Source organism: Onychomys torridus, chromosome 3, assembly GCF_903995425.1.
Source record: "Onychomys torridus chromosome 3, mOncTor1.1, whole genome shotgun sequence".
NCBI classification, from domain to species: Eukaryota; Metazoa; Chordata; class Mammalia; order Rodentia; family Cricetidae; genus Onychomys; species Onychomys torridus.
Window position 1 is genome coordinate 115,891,944 of NC_050445.1, and position 18,594 is coordinate 115,910,537.

Here is an 18,594-nt window from a genome sequence, read left to right on the forward strand (position 1 = left end):
GTCAAAGAGTAAATACAAAAGATTTTAAGGTATAAAATACTAGTCTAGGTAGAGATAAACAAAAAGTAGAGAAGATAGATGCTAGGTATGGTGGTTCATGCCTGGTTTCCCAGCACTTAGGAGATGGAAAAAGAATAGAGTTGTTCAAGATCATCTTCATCTTGGCATTTCTCTTTCCTCCTCCTTTTTTTTTTTTTTTTTTGGATAGGATTTCTCTGTGAAGCCTTGGCTGTCCTGGAACTTGCTCTACAGAACAGGCTGGCCTTGAACTCAGATTTGTCTCTGATTGTTCCTTTTAATGGTTCCTTTAAAACAGTGGTTCTCGCCAGGTGGTGGCGGCGGTGGCTGCATCAGCAGTGACGGCACACACCTTTAATCCCAGCACTTGGGAGGTAGAGGCAGGCGGATCTTTGTGAGTTCAACGCCAGCCTGGTCTACAAAGCAAGATCCAGGAAAGGTGCAAAGCTACACAGAGAAACCCTGTCTCAAAAAAAACAAAAAAAACAAAAAAAACAAAATACCAAACAAACCACACCAAAAAACAGTGTTTCTCAACCTTCCTAATGCTAAGAAATCTGCAGATAGGGAAAACCTCAGGAACTCACAAGATTGTCCCCAGCTAAGACTCGGAGCAGTGGTGGAGAGGGTACTTGAACTAGCCTTCCCCTGTGCTCAAATTGGTGTCTACCCTAATTGTCATCATAGAACCTACATCCTGTGACTGATGGAAGCAGATGAAAAGATCCACAGCCAAGCACTGGGCCAAGCTCCTGGAGTTCAGTTGAAGAGAAGGAGAAAGGACTGTTAAGAGCAAGGAGGGGGGAGAGGGGTCCAGGATCATGATAGGAAAAACACAGAAATAGCTGACCCAAGCTAGTGGGAGCTCATCAACTCTGGACTGACAGCTGGGGAGCCTGTATGGGACCAAACTAGGCCCTCTGAGTGCAGGTGAAAGTTGTGTGGCTTGGTCCCCTGGCAATGGGACCAGGGCTTATCCTGGGTACACAAACTGGCTTTTTAGAGCCCATTCCATACGGTGAGATGCCTTACTCAGCCTTGATGCAAGGAGGAGGGGCTGGGTTGGGCCTCAACATAGTATGCCAGCCTGTGTTGACTACCCAAGGGAGGCCTTACCCTTGATGAGGAGGGGATAGGGGTGGGATGAGGATGGGGGAGGAGGAAGAGAAGGGGAGGGAGGTAGAACAGGGGTTGGTATGTAAAAGGAAAAAAAAATTTTTTAATAAAAAAAGAACCTTTAATACAGTTCCTCATGTTGTAGTTACCTCCAACCATAAAATTCATTGCTATTTCATAATTGTAATTTTGCTACTTGTAAATGATCTTAGGTGACCCCTGTGAAAGGGTCATTCGAGCTCCAAAGGAATTGTGGCCCACAGATTGGGAACCACTGTATTAGAGAAAGAAAAAAACTAGGGAGGCCCCTGAAATCAGGTTATAAGCTTGCACAAAAAATAAGCAATGAGAGTTCATGAACATTTATTTCTTCAATTAGAAAATTAATTATTATTGTATGAGTATGTGTGCAGCTGTGTTTGCTATGGCACACATATGGAGGTGAGAGAACAATTTGTGAAGTAGTTCTGTTTGTACCTTTCCACCTTTACTTATTCTCCAGGGACTGAGTTCAGGTAATCAGGCTTGCATGGCAAGCACCACTGCCAACAAAACCACCTTGCTGGCCCTTCATGAACATTTCTAAAGCAAGCATAATACGGGAATGTTTCAAGAACATTTATAAATGAATATCTGCAATTATGGGGAAACATAAAGACTGAGGTATTTAGAAATTAAACATAAAAAAGCCACAGCTATAATCTTATGAGTGAAAGTAACACAGGGTAGATGTATAAACATGGAGTCTGAAAATAGAATCTTATGCTTGCTAACATTTAAACAGAAAAAGAAAAAACAATGTAAGAATAAAGAATCAGAGAGAAAAAGAGGTAGTGGGAACAGGAGTATCAAAGAAGGCTAAAAAATACTGCATCTTCATCCTCGAACTTACCAATCTATAACCTATTAGTAATTAGACATATTGATTATATTAAATTACTAACATTCAAATTTCAATCTCAGCAGCAAGATAAAAGGTACAAAACAGACTCTTTGTTCCTCTCCCCATTCCAGAGACAGTTGAATCTTCTCATACAGGGACAGCCTCGTCCCTAAGACACGATGGCAGAGTCAAGAGGGAACATTTAGCTGTACTGGATGACGGGTCACCAGGGCTACCTTAAAATTTGACAAAGTTGATATTGTTGCCATCAATGACCCACCCTTCATTGACCTCAACTACATGCTCTACACATTCCAGGATGACTCTACCCACTACAAGTTTCATAGCACAGTCAAGGCTGAGACTGGGAAACTTGTCATCAATGGGAAGGCCACCTCCACTTTCTAGAAGTGAGATCCCATCAACATCACAAGGGGTGATGCTAGTACCAAGTATGTTATAGAGTACTGGTATCTATAGAGAAGGTCCACTTGCAGGTTAGAATCAAAAGGGTGACCATCTCTGCCCCTTTAGTTGATGCCATGTTTGTGATGGACATGAACTACTTATATGACTTGTATGACAACTCACCCAAGACATAAGCAATGCCTCCTACCCCACCAACTGCTTAGCCCCTAGATCATGTTGGCACTGTTCAGGGACTTGTGATCACAGTTTATGCCATCGCTGCTACCCAGAAGACTGTGGATGGTCCCTCTGGGAAGCTGTGGCATGATGGCCAGAACATCATCCCTATATCCATTGGCATTGCCAAGGCTGTGGCAAGGTCATAACCAGAGCTGAACAGAAAGTTCACTGGCATAGCCTTTTAAGTTCTTATCCCCAATGTGTTCCTGATGGATCTGACATGTCACCTGGAGAAAGCTGCCAGTATGATAACATAAAGATGGTAAAGCAGGCATTGAAGGGCCCACTAAAGGGCATCATGGGCTATACTGAGGACCAGGTTGTCTACTACAACTTCAGCAGCAATGCCCACTCCTCCAACTTTGATGTTGGCATTGCTGGCATTGCTCTTAGTACCTGTGTCAAGCTCATTTCCTGGTATGACAATGAATGTGGCTATGGCAACAGGGTGGTAGACTTCATAGCCTATATGGCTTCCAAGAAGCCCTGTGTGGTGGTTTGAATGAGAATAGACCACATCAGCTCATGTGTCTGAATGCTTGGAAAACATTAAAATGTTAGAAGAACTGTTTGGGAAGAATGGGAAATGTGACTGTTGGGGAAGAAGTGGCCTTGTTGGAGGAGGTGACACTGGGCTTGGATAAAAGAAGGTTTTATGGACTTATTGTCAATCATTTAAATGTGGTGTGTTGTGGCTATGGAAAATCTTCCTCATTCTTAGGAAACAAATGTTAAATAAAATAGACTAAATGTTAACAACTGGTGAATATAAAAAAACTAATATAATATCTCCCATCAACTTTTCTGTGGTTAGAAATTTTTTCATATTAAAATAAGAAGAATAAAAGAGCAAAGGGCCACAAGCAAGATGAACTAATTGTATTCATTATTCTTTGTGTAATAGTAGGGAAATTGTATCCCTGTGTCTCCATTTCCTCATGGATGAAATCAGAAATAATCATGTTTATGTATCCTGGATGATTTTAAGATTAAGTCAAGCATATATTTTAAAGCATTCAGTATTGCAATATATAGTACATTATAGCAGTGTTTAATACTAAAATCCTAGTACAATATATCTTTTTTTTCTCAGGTTGACCAGCTACTCCTGTGCTATATAATCCAGAGAAACTAAAGACAAAGAGGAAGAAAATTTAAACCTTAAAGACTAAAGACACTAAATATTTATCAATACAAACTACATACAGCATATACACACAATGGAACACAATGTAGCTTAGGAAAACGAAGAATGAAGATGTCAATTTATTTAACTTGGTAACTTTTTGTGGTGGAGAAGAAATCATGAAAAATATTACTCAAGAGGATAGAACCTGAATAAGGTAAAGAGTGGGACAAAGCAATAAAAGAGGGCTGGGCATGGTGGAACACACCTTTAATCCCAGCACTCTGGAGGCAGAGGCACTTAGATCTCTGCGAGTTCAAGGCCAGCGTGGTCTAGTCTACAGGACAACAGCTAGGGCTACACAGAGAAACCCTGTCTCAAAAAACAAAACAAGAAACAAACAAACAAAGGTTCTTTTATGGGAGCTGGAAAGATGGCACTGAGGTTAAGAGCATTGACTGCTCTTCCAGAGGTCCTGAGTTCAATTCCCAGCAACCACATGGTGGCTCACAACCATTTATAATGAGATCTGATGCCCTCTTCTCACATGTGGCAAACATGCAGACAGAATATAATAAGTAAAATAAATACATAATAAATAAAATAAATGTTTCTTAAAAAGCATTAAAAGAAGAAAGCTTGAAAAGCACAGTTTAAAATCAAGGTCCTCTGTGAACAAGAGGAAAGCTATCACACAGAACACTTTAAAAGGCATATACATGGGGAGGAGGCATGGGAAAAACAAACAAAATAAAATGCACACATGCTATTTGTTCTAGTAAATTTCATGTAGCTAAATTACCACAAATACTATTACTGCAAATAAATCACTCATTATGATGGATACTCTATTTATAGTGGTAGGAAGGCATATTCAATTCTAGCAATAAATTACCTTCTTACATTTACTTCCTATGGAGGTAAAACCCAGCCTCTACTCTTATGTCTACATGATCCATGTATCGGTTCTCTCACCCTCAAAAGAAGGAGTAGTGTGCACATGCCACTAGAGTAGTGTATCTTACTATCACAACCACAGTAAGACCAGTTTAGACAAAGATAATGAGTCTTTGAACAAGTTGTTGGGAAAAGGGGGCTAGAGAATGTAATCCTATAACTTTTTTTTTCCGAGACAGCGTTTCTCCGTGTAATTTTGGTGCCTGTCCTGGATCTCACTCTGTAGACCAGGCTGGCCTCGAACTCACAGGGATCCCACCTGGCTCTGTCTCCTGAGTGCTGGGATTAAAGGCATGTGCCACCACTGCCTGGCAATAATCCCGGAACTTTTAAGAGGCTGAGGCAGGAAGATCAGGATGAGTTCAAGACCATCCTGAGCAACATCAGACCTCACCCAAAACCAAAACCAAACCTCAAACAAAACAAAACACAAAACAATTCCTGAAAATACTAGCTCTATAGATCACTGAAGTCCATAACTATTGGAACTATCTGCTATGTGGCTGAGTTTTCTTAAGGTCATAGCAAAGCCAAAAAATGAAAATATTCTTGACATTCAGTTTTATTTGATGTAAAATTCAGCTGTTCTTGAAATTAGAGCCACTCTCTGTAATTTCCCAGTCATATGAACTAATTCTCTTTCTCTAAAAATAACTGTGGAGGCTGGAGAGATGGCTCAGTAGTTAAAGGCAATTGTTGCTCTTATAGACAACTTGGGTTCAGTTGCCAGCACCCACATAGTGGCTCACAATCATCCATAATTCCAGTTCCAGGGGATCTAATACTCTTCTGTCCTCTTAAGGCATGCTCATGGTGCATAAGCATACATGCAGACAAAACACTCATACACATAAAATAAGTAAACAATCTAAAAATTCTTCAAAAGAGTTTAACATATTTTGAGTTAGGATTATAACTTTATACTGGAAGAGTCCTGAATCAAGCTGGTGACTAGTACTATTTAACAATGTTAGGGAAACAATTTAACTTTGTTATTCTAAGGGCAGGGTAAAATGATTAGGATTATAAATTCCATGTCTATGACCATCACGAAAACCGTTCCAGATACCTCAAATAAGGAAAAAGAAGCTGGTGGTGATGACACCAGCCTTTAATCCCAGCACTCAGGAAGCAGAGGCAGGCTGTTCTCTGTGAGTTTGAGGTCAGCCTGGTCTACAAAGTGAGTTCCAGGACAGCCAGGGCTGTTACACAGAGAAACCCTGTCTCAAAACAAAGTGGTGGTGGGTGGTGGGAGGGGACAACGACTATCAACTTCTCTTCTCCCCTTAAGTTTTAATCTGAGAACAGGTTCGAAGGCAGAGAAAAAGCTTTTTAGTGGAAACTAAATACTTGCATATGGTCTGTGTTAGTTTTTCATTATTTAACCTTTGAAAAATAGGCGAGATAATGGAAAAGAATGATATCTGTTCTCAACCAATCTGGCAAAGGCAAATAAACAAGGAAAATCAATCAAAACATTTTTGTAATTACCTACTGAGGATTAGGTAGGAAGGAGACAGAAGGATCATACAGCGTTCTCCTTTTGGAAAATTAAATATACCTCTCTAGGATTATTATTTTAAATAAGCAATAGCTTTGAAAAGTATTTTTAACAAATTATCACACTGAAAATACTTAATAGTTATATGATCATTAGCTATTTTTCTAACTTTGCCGCCTATAAAAAAAAAAAAGGGAAAAAATGTTCTTACTGTTGACGTAATTGCCGACAGCTCTCAATATGGGTGGAAGTATTTTGATGCTGAATCCAGTCCTATTGTAAAAAAGAGAAGGTTGAAATTAAAACAATCCTCATGCTGACTAATGAATTAGGTTTTTTAAATGACAAAAGGGTATTTGAAAATTTAACAAATCTAATTATAAATAATGATTAGATGCAACATAATTTTCACAAATAAAAATTAAAGTCTTCCAAGCAAATACATTTAACCCCACATCATGTTAATCCCATTGAAATGATATTTAAGTACAATTTTTTTAATTATAGCCATGAACATTCATTTTGAAATGCATACATATATTTAGACTTGAAGAAAAGCATAAATTTGAAAATAACATCTCAAATACAAAGGCAACATTTCAAAGAACACCAATAATTCTATCAAATAGTATCTCTGAGATGGTGCCTTCAAAAGATAGCATCTTGATGACTTACTCCCCTTCAAGCAAATGACACTGACCACCAAAACATAGGACCTCAAAAGCTAGTGGCATTCCAAACAAGGCACTCACTATATTGGTAAAAAGATTAGTAAATAGTAAAAACTGTCACTGATCAAATCTAATTTATTTTCAAGATTTAAAGGAAAGTAACACAATTTCAAAGACATAGTATCCCTTACACATACAGCTTTACAATCAACAAAATGCCTTCCTATGTACTTTGTTTACAAATAAATGTCCTAAAATTACAATCTATAACAATAAACATACCTCCTAGAAGATATATTTGATTAGAAGGGAAGGAAGAACAGATAATACAATTTTTAACACAATAGTCTTCAAGGCGAAACATGTCTATTACTCAGTGTTTTATTGTTCCTCCAACATTTGGAGAGGAAAAAAGTAGAAAGAAAAAAACAAAAAAACAAAACAAAAAAAAATCAACCCTTACTAAATAGCTCTGTATTTTAAAACTTGAGAAAAACTTTTGTTTCCACTTTTAAAATATTTTAATTTAAATTACCTCCTAAAAACAAAGCTTCCACAATTAAACTACAGTTGACATTAATTCTGAATTCTACCCTGGCAAGACCTGAAAGTCAAGCTACTTCCAACACTGTGCATCTAAGTTTTGACAGACTAAAGGTTTTCATTAAACTGTAAAAACAAAATGTCTGCATATCCTTAGTGGTACAAATAAAAAGCTAAAAGAAATCAGTAATCAAGAGTCTTTAGTAGTGTTCAACCCATGTCTTTGATATAAATTATTTATTGTTTTTACCAAACACACACACTGGCAGGCAGGAAATTAGGCATGATTTATTTGCACCATAAAATGTTTTATTTGAGTAAGTTGCCAACATTTTTATTTATAAATCCAGATTGCACCCCCAAATCTGATTTTCAGCTTTTCTTGAAACACATACAAAGAAATGATAGTAATGGATATGCTTCTTTGTAATACCTATATAAGCTGAAGGTGGTCAATGCCCTGCTTACTTAAGGTACTTTTTCTAATTCAATTCACACATGCACACTGTCTTCCAATAGGCATCCTTCTTGATACACTAGCTCAGTAAATGTACCTATGCAACCCCAATTTCTAGACTTCATGGTACCTAGATAGCTGCTCAAAAGTAGCACTGCCTCTATAGGAAAAAGAATTACTTAAGAAGCAAAGATGCTCCAAGAACTAGATTTGGGCTGGCTCTGAATCAAGCTATGAAAACACCAACTCCTATCTATCAAAACCTGCTCTTTATTTTCTGACTGGCTTCAAAAAAAAAAAAAAAAAAAGTTTGTTGCCCAATGACCAGAATTCAATCCATACCTGGACCCACATGATGGAAGGAAAAAGCCTGATTTTCACAATATTCTGACCTAGACAAACTCACTGTGGACACATGTGTACCCATATTCACAAACACACAAAATATATAAATGAGTAAATAAATTGGGGGATTTACTTGAATCAAGTTATTTCAATCAGAAGGACATAGACAATTAAGGCAAATCTCTTTAAAATCTGAACCCCAGTTTGTGAGGAAGCACATCTTACATTCTATTACTGCATTCTCAAAGTACACCTCAGGCTATAGTTTTAAAGACTCAAATGTAGAAAGCAAAGATGTAGGATTTACTTAGTAGGAAAAAGCCTGAAATTAGAAATCACAAGTACTGGCTACATATTTCTAATATCACAAATATACACAAAGCAATAAAATATATCACTGAAACAAGAGGCAACTTGTACATCTAAATCCACATTCACATGCCATCATTGTCCATTAAGCAGTGATGAATTCTTTAATTAGCTGAGCCCCAATCTGTTATCCTGACTGTTAAGACTGGAAGCGGGGGGGAAAAATATATAGAGAGAGATATGTACACACACACACACACACACACACACACACACACACACACACACATTTTTGCAAAGCATGTGCATACGTGCACATTGAATGTTAACTCAGCGGTCATAGCAAACTTGGGGAAGTCAGAGGACAACCTTGGAGATCAGTCATCACCTTCTATTTTGAGACAGGTTCTCTGTTATTTTCTCACTGTATATGCAGGCTAGCTGGCCTGTACTCTTCTAGAGATTTTCTGGTTTCTATCTACCCATATCCCAATAGGACTGCTAGGATTGCTGCAGATGCTCATGCCATTTGACTTGTCAGGCTTTGAAAGGCTTTGATTCTGGGGATTTGAACTCAGGTCCTCACACTTATGTGGCAAGTGCTTTTATTTACTAGGCCATCTCCACAGTCCAAAATAAGAGTGCTGTTTTAATGAATGACTAGATGATTTTTCTCTGCTCTCATAATTTTATTTTACCTTATTAACTCAGGTTTCTCCAAATTACACTTGTATGACTATGGAAGCTTTCAGTAAGTGGCCTAACCAATCTCTCTTTCTCGCATTTATCTACATTTAAATATCCCTAAAACACTTTCAATGTGTCGCTTGACATACCAAAAAATTTAATTAGCTCCTCAATGTCTTCCACCTCAAATCTAAATTGACAATAGCTTTTCAATGCCTTGCATATTTATTTGTTTCTAGTATGTTCTTCACTGCCTCCTACCATAAGGCTTCTCTAAGAACCTTTGCCTCTCTACATGTTGCTGTTCCCATCTGGAAAGTCATTTTTCTTCTTTAGAAAGGCATATTACACTTTTCTCATCATTCAAAAATGTTTTCAAACTCCTCCACAAAGACTTCTCTTCCAGATCACTCTATTCCAAACAAACAGAGCATCTGATAATTGTTACTCCATCAGCTTTATCTAACTAGACTGTAAAAGTCTTCTCAAACCAACTGCTAGACATTCTGCAGGCATTGTAATGCCAGCCTGACTGCTACAAATCTGAAATCAACATAGAAATAATAAATATCTTTCCCCAATGTCATGAACAAATGGTTAAGTATCATTTTGAGACAGAGTTTCTCAATATAGCCATAGCTATCCTGGAACTCACCCTGTAGACCAGGCTGGCCTGAAGCTCAGAGATCCACCTACCTCTGCCTCTCTAGTGCTGGGACTAAAGGTGTGTACCACCACCATCTGCTAGGTTCTAACTTTTAAAACATCCTCGGGTACATTTTCTTGATGAGACTGTATAAGCTGTTTTACAAAATAAATTTTATATAGTTATTTATTTCTGCCCCAGCACCTACTGTAGAATCACATATAAAACTATATCAGTAAATACATAATGGATAGAGACCTTTTCTATAATACAAAATAAATATTTTCTTCAACTCATTATGACTGATTAAAAGTTCAAAATAAGCTGGGTGGTGGTGGCACATGCCTTTAATCCCAGCACTCAGAGGCAAAGGCAGGTCTGTGAGTTCAAGGCCAGCCTGGTCTACAGCTTGAGTTCCAGGACAGGCTCCCAAAGCTACACAGAGAAATCCTGTCTCAAAAAAAAAGGAAATATTAGTAGTATGCCCAGTTACAATAACAAAGAGCACCTAACAGTCTAGGGCTATTTACAGATTACAAAGTGCTAGGAATGAATTACTCTGAGATTTTTCTGAGTGACAAACAACTCTATTCCCTTTGGTGGAATATTAAAATCCAGTATATTTGTCTAAAATGGATAGATTGCTGCTTTCTTATTAAAACCTGGAATGCGCTAACCATGTGCTTTACCACTGAACTACACTTTCTAGCCCAAAAATGATGCTTTCTTTTGCTAGAGTTAACTAGAAGACAAGAGCATTCAATTCAGGTTTTAGATTATTGACTGAACCCTGATAAATGAATACAGAGACAATAAAATGGCAATATTTGCAGGAGAAAAAAATAGCAAGAGAATGAAAACCTACACATAAGTAAGCAAGCCTCTTCAAGCCCCCCAGCCAATTCAAGGCTAACGCTTTAAATTAAAGCTTTTTAAAGTACATTCATTCCCTTCTATCATCTATATGTATAAACTGCATTAGTAAACAGAAGAATTAGTGGTTCCTATACATGTAGGTTAAAAAAAAAGAGGGGGGGGGTGATTCCAGCTCAGATTTGCCAGTAGTTACTATCAAACAGCATATACTACATAATACTATTCTTCAGCACCTATGCAAAATTTTTCTTCTGCTTATACTAACCACAAAGGTACCTTATGCATATATTTTGGACTTTCTTCTCTGAATTTCCAGCATTTTACTATTTTCTGAGCTCATGGCTGGTTCCATAATCACTACATCCTGAATCATTCTGCTATGAAATAATTTTAAAAGTGCCTTCTCAAGAAAAATTGCTAGTCTATACAAAAATCAGAAACACTTAAAGCAACATTAAGATCTTTAGCTTAGAACAGATATATACAAAGCTAAAATATACTGTTCTTTGAAAGTGTATATTACAAATGTGTTTTGTATTTTTATTCTAATAAATCGTAAACATACTTTCTCATATAGCATTATTATGAGTATACAATTAAGTTGGATAACTAAAAGTTCAAAATAATGACATACTATATAGTATGCCAAGTAACACAAATGCAGAAAGCCATTCATTTCAGTACTTAGGTTACTTACGATTACAAGTAGGTGCCAAGGTTGCAATCAAAATTAATTGGTCACTGACTTAATGCTTTGTTAACAGCAGCATACATAACAGAATTTAGAGAAAACGTGGGCGCTGAGCATCATTGTACAGCAATCTTAAAAACACTCACCTTCAAATGACTACATTCTACGTTACACAGAGAACACAAATGTGGAAATATTCTTGGAGACGCTGCATAATAATCATTCATCATAGAAGGGGTAGGCAGTCTCTTCATTTTCTGGGTACCAGCTTGTGTAAACTTTGGTAGCCATGAAGCTTTCACAATCCCAAAGGGAGACCGAATGGGCAAGTCAGTTTCTGATTGGTAACTCTTTTTATTTCCTCTAGGTCCAACATGTGCATCAGCTGAACTGATCACAGGCTTATGTGGGATCCGCTCTTGCTGGCTTAAAGCTGAAATTAATTCAGATGAAAAGGATGGCTGGGTCACAGATGGAGGAATAAGAGACTGGCTCATTGTCTGGCTAACTGTTTGGCTAGTAGACTGACTGACGGATTTTACAGGTTCAAGGACTGACTGTCCTGAAATGTGTATGCCTGACAGCTTGGTTCCACTTTCAACTGGGAAAAAAGACTGACTGGAGGACTCACCAGGGAAGTCCATCTGACGAAACACATCTTCAACAGGAAACACAGAATTACATATCACATTCGAAGAGGGAACAGTTGCAGAAATGTTCTGCTGTGACCGAAATTCATTCTTGACCTCATCAGTTGGGATTTCAGGATCATAAATACGTACTTCAAGTGGATCTTCTGTATAGCCATATTTGCTTGCATGCCCATAATCAATCACATTACTTGAAACTGCTTCTTTACCAAGTGTTTCCTTATTTCTGCTGTGAGAAGGTAAATTAGGTAATCGGTGCCCCATTTTTCGCATTCTTATATCCCTCAATATTAATGGCATATTTTCAGGAGTTAGCTGTTCATCGGGATAGCGACTAAGTTCTTCTAGATCTTCATTTGATAATCCAAAACTTGCTAAGATACTTGAGGCACTCTCCTTTGTATAGCGGCTCTGTACTTTAGGACTCTGCTCTGTAACCTGGGTTACAGAACTCTGTTTCACTTCTACTGGTGGAGTTATATGAGGCTCATCATCCCACCGACTACCATGAGGTTTCCCCTTCTTTTGTTGTCCTTCAGGAAAATCCATTTTTTCTTTGGTTAATCTTGGATCAGTCCGGTGTTGAGTTACCTGAACATTCATTCTCTGTGGTCCCACGTTCTGATAAGATTCATGGCCAGGAAATCTGTGTGGAATTCCACGGGCTCTGCCTGCTGGGTAAAATCTTGGAAGACCCATAGATCCAGGCCTTATAAATGGTCCTGGAGGCCTCATCCCAGGAGGATTAGGTGCTCTCGGCCTTTGAAGTGGAAAGGTCCCTCGAGGATTAAACCTGGGTCTCGACATGGCTACTTTCAAGAATGCCTGATTTAATAAAGTATAAGGTGGTGTTGAACCATGTGAGGCAACGGCATTCAACTGCTGAAGCGCCAACTGAGTCTTAATCTGAGCAAAGTGCAAAGGAGATGGGCCCAACAGAAGTGGGTTTGCAATGCCCAGGCTCAAGGAATTCACAAGTGGTGCGAAATTTTCCAAGAATAACACAAAGCTGAAAGTTAAAACACAAATATTAGATCATTTTAACTTAAACTACTTCATGAAGTGGGTTCTACAGCCAGAGTAAAACATTTTGAAATAAAGTCATGATACCACTTTGCATTGCATATACTTTAAGAATAAGGGCTTACAAAGTTTAAAATGTCCCCTAAAACTTTCTCTTCTTTTCCGAATCCAGAACACAAACCCCAAACCTCAAGCCAGAGGTATATTGCTGTGCATGATGTGCAGTGCTGGGTGCTGTCCTAGGTGCTGAGATGTAACTCACAAGTCCTTTTACAAAATCTTGAAAAAGATTGAGGATTTATTTTGTAGTTTTATACTGAAAAAAAAAGATGAAGGCATTAAAATTCTTAGAAATGCACACACACTCAGTATGTGTGTGATTAGACATAAGAACAATGAAAGAACTGTTAACTTTAAAGTTTTATTTCGACCCATTTTTATAAGACACATTCTTCCTTGGAATCAGCCTTCACATCTACTAAATTCCACATGGCAATTAAACTATACTTATATTCCTGTTATTAAATTCTGGTAAAGTAAAATTGTGTCACCAAGAATCTAATTATAAAGTCTAACAAAGGAGGTGCAATGGCATGGAACTCTTTATAACATACAATATAATATGTAACAAAACCAGTTGCTCTGATCTTTCCATTGTTAAGAATACAGAAAAATACATAGGTAACAATGATGAACTTTATAGACAATGTCTATGTGTTAGTTACTGTCCTAAGCACTTTATATGGATTTGCTCATTTAGTTCTCACAACTTCCAGAGATATGCATAGTTTTACACTGAGAGATTAAGTAACACAGATATATGATGCCAGATTTGCATTCAAATCAAATTCAGATTTAATTTAGCCCCACAATCCATGCTCACAACTACTAACAGATATGCTAAAAGTGGTTACTGACCAAGTCCTCACATTGCTACACTATCCAGTCTAACCAACTTCAGCTATCACTCAGAACCATGGTCAGCAGCCACGGTGGGTGACTTCCCTCTCCCATATAGTTACCTCGCATAGTTAAAGATTTACTTTCATTTATCTTTAAATATATCCATGTGTTTAATTACATATATATAAGTATGAGTGCCTGAGGAAATTAGAGGCATCTGATTCCCCTGAACTAATTATAGGTGTTTGTGAGCTGTGCCACATGAGTGCTGGGAAAACCTCAATCACCTCTCCAGGCCCAATAGTTTTATCAGGTTCTAGGAATTAAAAACTCAAGTCCTTATGCTTTATTTATGCTTGTTAGTAAGATGAAAATGTATTTGGGTAAAACTCTTATTTATTTGGTTAACATTCTCTCTCTTCAAATCCAACCATTTTGCAAATTGTCAACATTTTTTTTTCCAGAGCTGAGACCTAATTAGCATTCTACCACTGAGCTAAAATCACCCTCATACTCTATTCCTTTGATTTTTGTAAATGAACATTTTTACCACATTACTCCTGTTCAAACATCTAGAAGGATCCCATCCATTTTAATTCTTGTATATATAATATCCAACAATCTAGCTACTCTCTATCATTATAATTTACCAGGCATTTATTCCAGCTAGGCCTTGGCACCTTTCTCTTCCCATTAAAGCAACCTACTTGTCCCACATGGTAAACTTAATTTGATTTTATACATATTCTGCATGATCAGCTTCCATCAAATTTTCCTTGACCACTAAGGTCAAGTGAGACTCAACATCCTTTCTTATTTCTTGAACCACTTTTGGTATCTCTAGTTTGTGTTTTGTGCTAATAAAATGCATGCCCTTCCCAAAAATGAAGCATCAAGTGAAGCTCTGTGTTCACTGACTTTTCTCCCAAGTATATAAAACCCTATTCAGAAGAACCTCAAATATTTGTTCAAGTATTTAAAAGATCACATTCAAAGTCATCATTATTAATGTACATAAATCAGTTTTTTAAAGCTCTGTTCCAATCTATGCATGTGTTTGTGTGGATGAGTGTGGGGATGTGCCCACCAAAATCACATATGTGGAAGTCAGAGGACAATCTTAGTTGTTGGTCTTTGCTTTCTTAATTTGTTTGATTCAGGGTCTCTTGCTGTTAACTATTGCATATGTCAGGCTGGCTGGCCCAAGACCTTCTGGGGATAATACTGTCTCTCCTTCCCACCTCCCTATAAGAATTCTGAGATTACAGAAGCTGGATATCACACCCAGCTTTCCTTGAATTCTGGAGATCTGAACTGAGATCTTCATGCTTGTATTGGAAGTGCTTTACCTACTGAGATTATCTCCACAGCCCTGAGATTTCAAGTTAGTATGAAACACAAAAATAAAAATTGCCCAGGCAATGAATTCACCAACAGCAAATCTAAATTCACTATTTTTAAAATGCTATTTGTAAGAAACTCCAGAAACCACAAATCATTAAACTAGCTTACCTTTGTCATAGTAGACTCACTTCTAAGAACAACTTTGTTTGTGCTCATTAAAAAATAGGCACTGCTCGGGCAAGCAGTTTTCATCTGGTTGTTCCTTTCAATTTTTTTGAGGGTGGCATGTGTGTGTATGTTCATGTGTGTATGGAGGTTGTCCTCAATCATTCTCCATCTAACTCAATCTTCTTTGAGGCAGGGACTCACTGTGTAGCTCTGGCTGGCCTCAAACTTAAGAGACCTGTGTGCAGTCTCACAAGTGCTGGGATGACAGACCCTGCAACCTTATTTTTCAAGAAAGGTCTCTTGTTGAACCTGGAACTCACCATTGTGGCTTTGCCAGTGAGCCATAGGGACCCTCCTGTTTCTGCCTCCCTAGCCTGAATTTTATAAATGTATACTGCTGTACCTGGGTGATGTGGATCAAGCTCAGGTCCTCATGCTTCCTCTACAAGCACTTTGCTGACTGAGCCATCTCCCCAGCCTCTATTCTAACTCTTCCTACATCATTTTCTCCAGTTAATGAAGACTGCTCTTATATGAGAAACACTAATTCTTTCAAATACTGTTTCTTCCCAAGTAAAAAACAAATGGTACAGATTTTCAGCCATCTAATTACTGTATGTAACTATGAACAATTTTAAGTTGAAGAGAACTACACTTGAGTTCTCTAAGAGAAAAACTCTATGTATTCTCTAAAGTACCTAGCATCCTGGCCTTACAGTGATATGATATAGTTATAGAACATAGATACCAGCAATTTTATAACTTTATAATTTTCATTCTTCAAGACTTCTTAAGAGCAACAAGTGCCCTTAACCACTAAGCCATCTCTCCAACCAAAAAAGTATGATTTTGAAGTTATTCTAGGGACAAACATCCAGAGTCTCAAGCATGCTAGTTAAAAGTTGCCACAGCCAGCTACCACGTATTTGACGCTTTCAATTGACATTTTAATCTCTATTTAATACTTTATATAACAGAATATTACATGGTAAATCATTTGAATTGTTTTATTTTGATGAAAAGCAATCTTAAATTCTTTTCATTGTCCTTTAAAAACAGAAACATATTACTGTGAAACAAAACTTCAGTATAATCAATCATAAAACAAAATTCTTTTAGAAACTAGTAACAATGTCAGTGAGAAAGCTCAGTGATTAAGGCACTTGATGCCAAGCCTCACAACTTGTTTAATCCTTGGAACCTACAGGGTGGGAGGAGAGCGCAACTCTTGAATGTTATCCTCTGACCTCCACACAGACCTTATGGAACACCTGCCCACAAACATACACAAAAGAAGAGGAGGAAGAGGAAGAGGAAAAAGGAAAAAGAAGAGGAGTAGGAGTAATCAGAGAAGAAACCAATAGCAGAAATTGGTTTCTTGGCACAAGTATGAATAGCTTGACAGATTAAAAAGATAGTGCCATTAGATCCCATGAAGTATTTCCAAAATGTCGACTTCCATGAGAAATCAAGAACTGCCTATTATTTTAATGATAACTTTCAGAAGGGGACCTTATTTTCTTTTTAAGTATCAATAAATCTAAAATTTCTTAGAATCTAGACCAATCACCAAAAGTTAGCCAGCCGGATCATGATGGCTTCACTAAATTGATTATGAAAGAATTTATATCAAACCCCAGTGAGATGATTCAGTGGGTAAAGGTGTTTGTCACACAAACCTGGTTACCTGAGTTTGATCCACAGAATCCACATAAAGGTGGAAGTAGAGAAAACTAAGACTACAAAGCTGGCTCCACCTGTATGATGTGACACATGTGTGTCTACATATATACATACACATACATATTAATACATTAATTTTTAAAAACCATACACTTGAGACTTTATAGAATATCATGCTCTACAATGTTGTTTAATACACATCTTACTTTATATAAACAAAAATCACTGAAAGCAAAGGACATCAGTTTACAGATTAAGCCTTAGAACATGGCTAGGAAGTAACCATATCAACAAAACCTACATTAATCCCCCTTCACTGTTGTTTTCATGCTGTACCTCAAATACATAAATTTATTTTATAGCTATAGCATCAATCTTAAAAGGTCTTATTAATAAAAACAAACCTGGAGCCAGGTATTGGGGTGAATGTTGCATAATCAGAGAAACAAAACAAGTCACAGCCACCTCACCTTGACAACTCCTCAGCTGATCTTGTTCCCTCAAACTGGAAGCCTGTGTCCTCATAAGAATGGATCTCAACTGAACTGCTGCTAAAAGCCTGAAAGCTTAACAAGGCTCTAGTTCCTGGTCCTTGTCTTATATACCTTTCCTGCCATCATTTCCTGGGATTAAAGGCATGTGTCACCATGCCTGGCTGTTTCCAGTGTTGCTTTAAATTCAGAGATCCAGATGGATCTCTGCCTCCGGAATGCTAGGATTAAAGGCGTGTGCTACCACTGCCTAACCTCTATGTTTAATATAGTGGCTGTTCTGATCTCTGATCCCCAGATTAAGTTTATTGGGATACACAATATATCAACCACACATAGCTTTTTTCTAATTATTAAAAAAATGTTCTTGGGCTGGAGAGATGGCTCAGAGGTTAAGAGCACTGGCTTTTCTTCCAGAGGTCCTGAGTTCAATTCACAGCAACCACATGGCGGCTCACAACCATCTATAATGAGATCTGGTGCCCTCTTCTGGCCTACAGGCACATGCAGGCAGAAACTGTATACATAATAAATAAATAAATCTTAAAAAAAAAAAAGTTCTTTACCTTTCACCAAAAGCAAGAAAAAAGAAAAAATACCCTAAACAACATCCAAAGAAAAGTTTTCTATGAACTCATCACAAAAGGAAAACACTATTTTAACATTCTTTTTCTAGGTCTAGTCCCCCTATCTTACTTTATGCTGTTCTGTTAGAACACAATTAAAAATAAATCAATCCACTTTGGCACTTAGGAACACAGCTATGACAATAGTCAGTTAATACAACAGTCCAATTGTTTAATCACAAAAATAACATGCATTCTGTGCTTTCTTCCACCTGTTGATCTCTTCTACCAT

At 37.6% G+C, this 18,594-nt stretch overlaps 1 protein-coding gene and 1 pseudogene across 6 annotated transcripts in view; one reads left to right on the forward strand and one right to left on the reverse strand.

Moving 5' to 3' along the window:
* Znf638 (zinc finger protein 638) overlaps positions 1 to 18,594 on the reverse strand; it is a 136,482-nt gene that overhangs the window by 52,136 nt on the left and 65,752 nt on the right. For all 6 annotated transcript variants that reach the window (XM_036182011.1, XM_036182010.1, XM_036182012.1 and 3 more), the window contains exons 2-3: positions 11,621 to 13,133; positions 6,461 to 6,522 (exon numbers count right to left, since the gene is read on the reverse strand). In XM_036182011.1, the coding sequence (XP_036037904.1) occupies positions 6,461 to 6,522; positions 11,621 to 13,133 (1,575 nt within the window). The remainder of the gene's footprint in view (positions 1 to 6,460; positions 6,523 to 11,620; positions 13,134 to 18,594) is intronic.
* On the forward strand, positions 2,246 to 3,167 carry LOC118579465 (annotated as a pseudogene).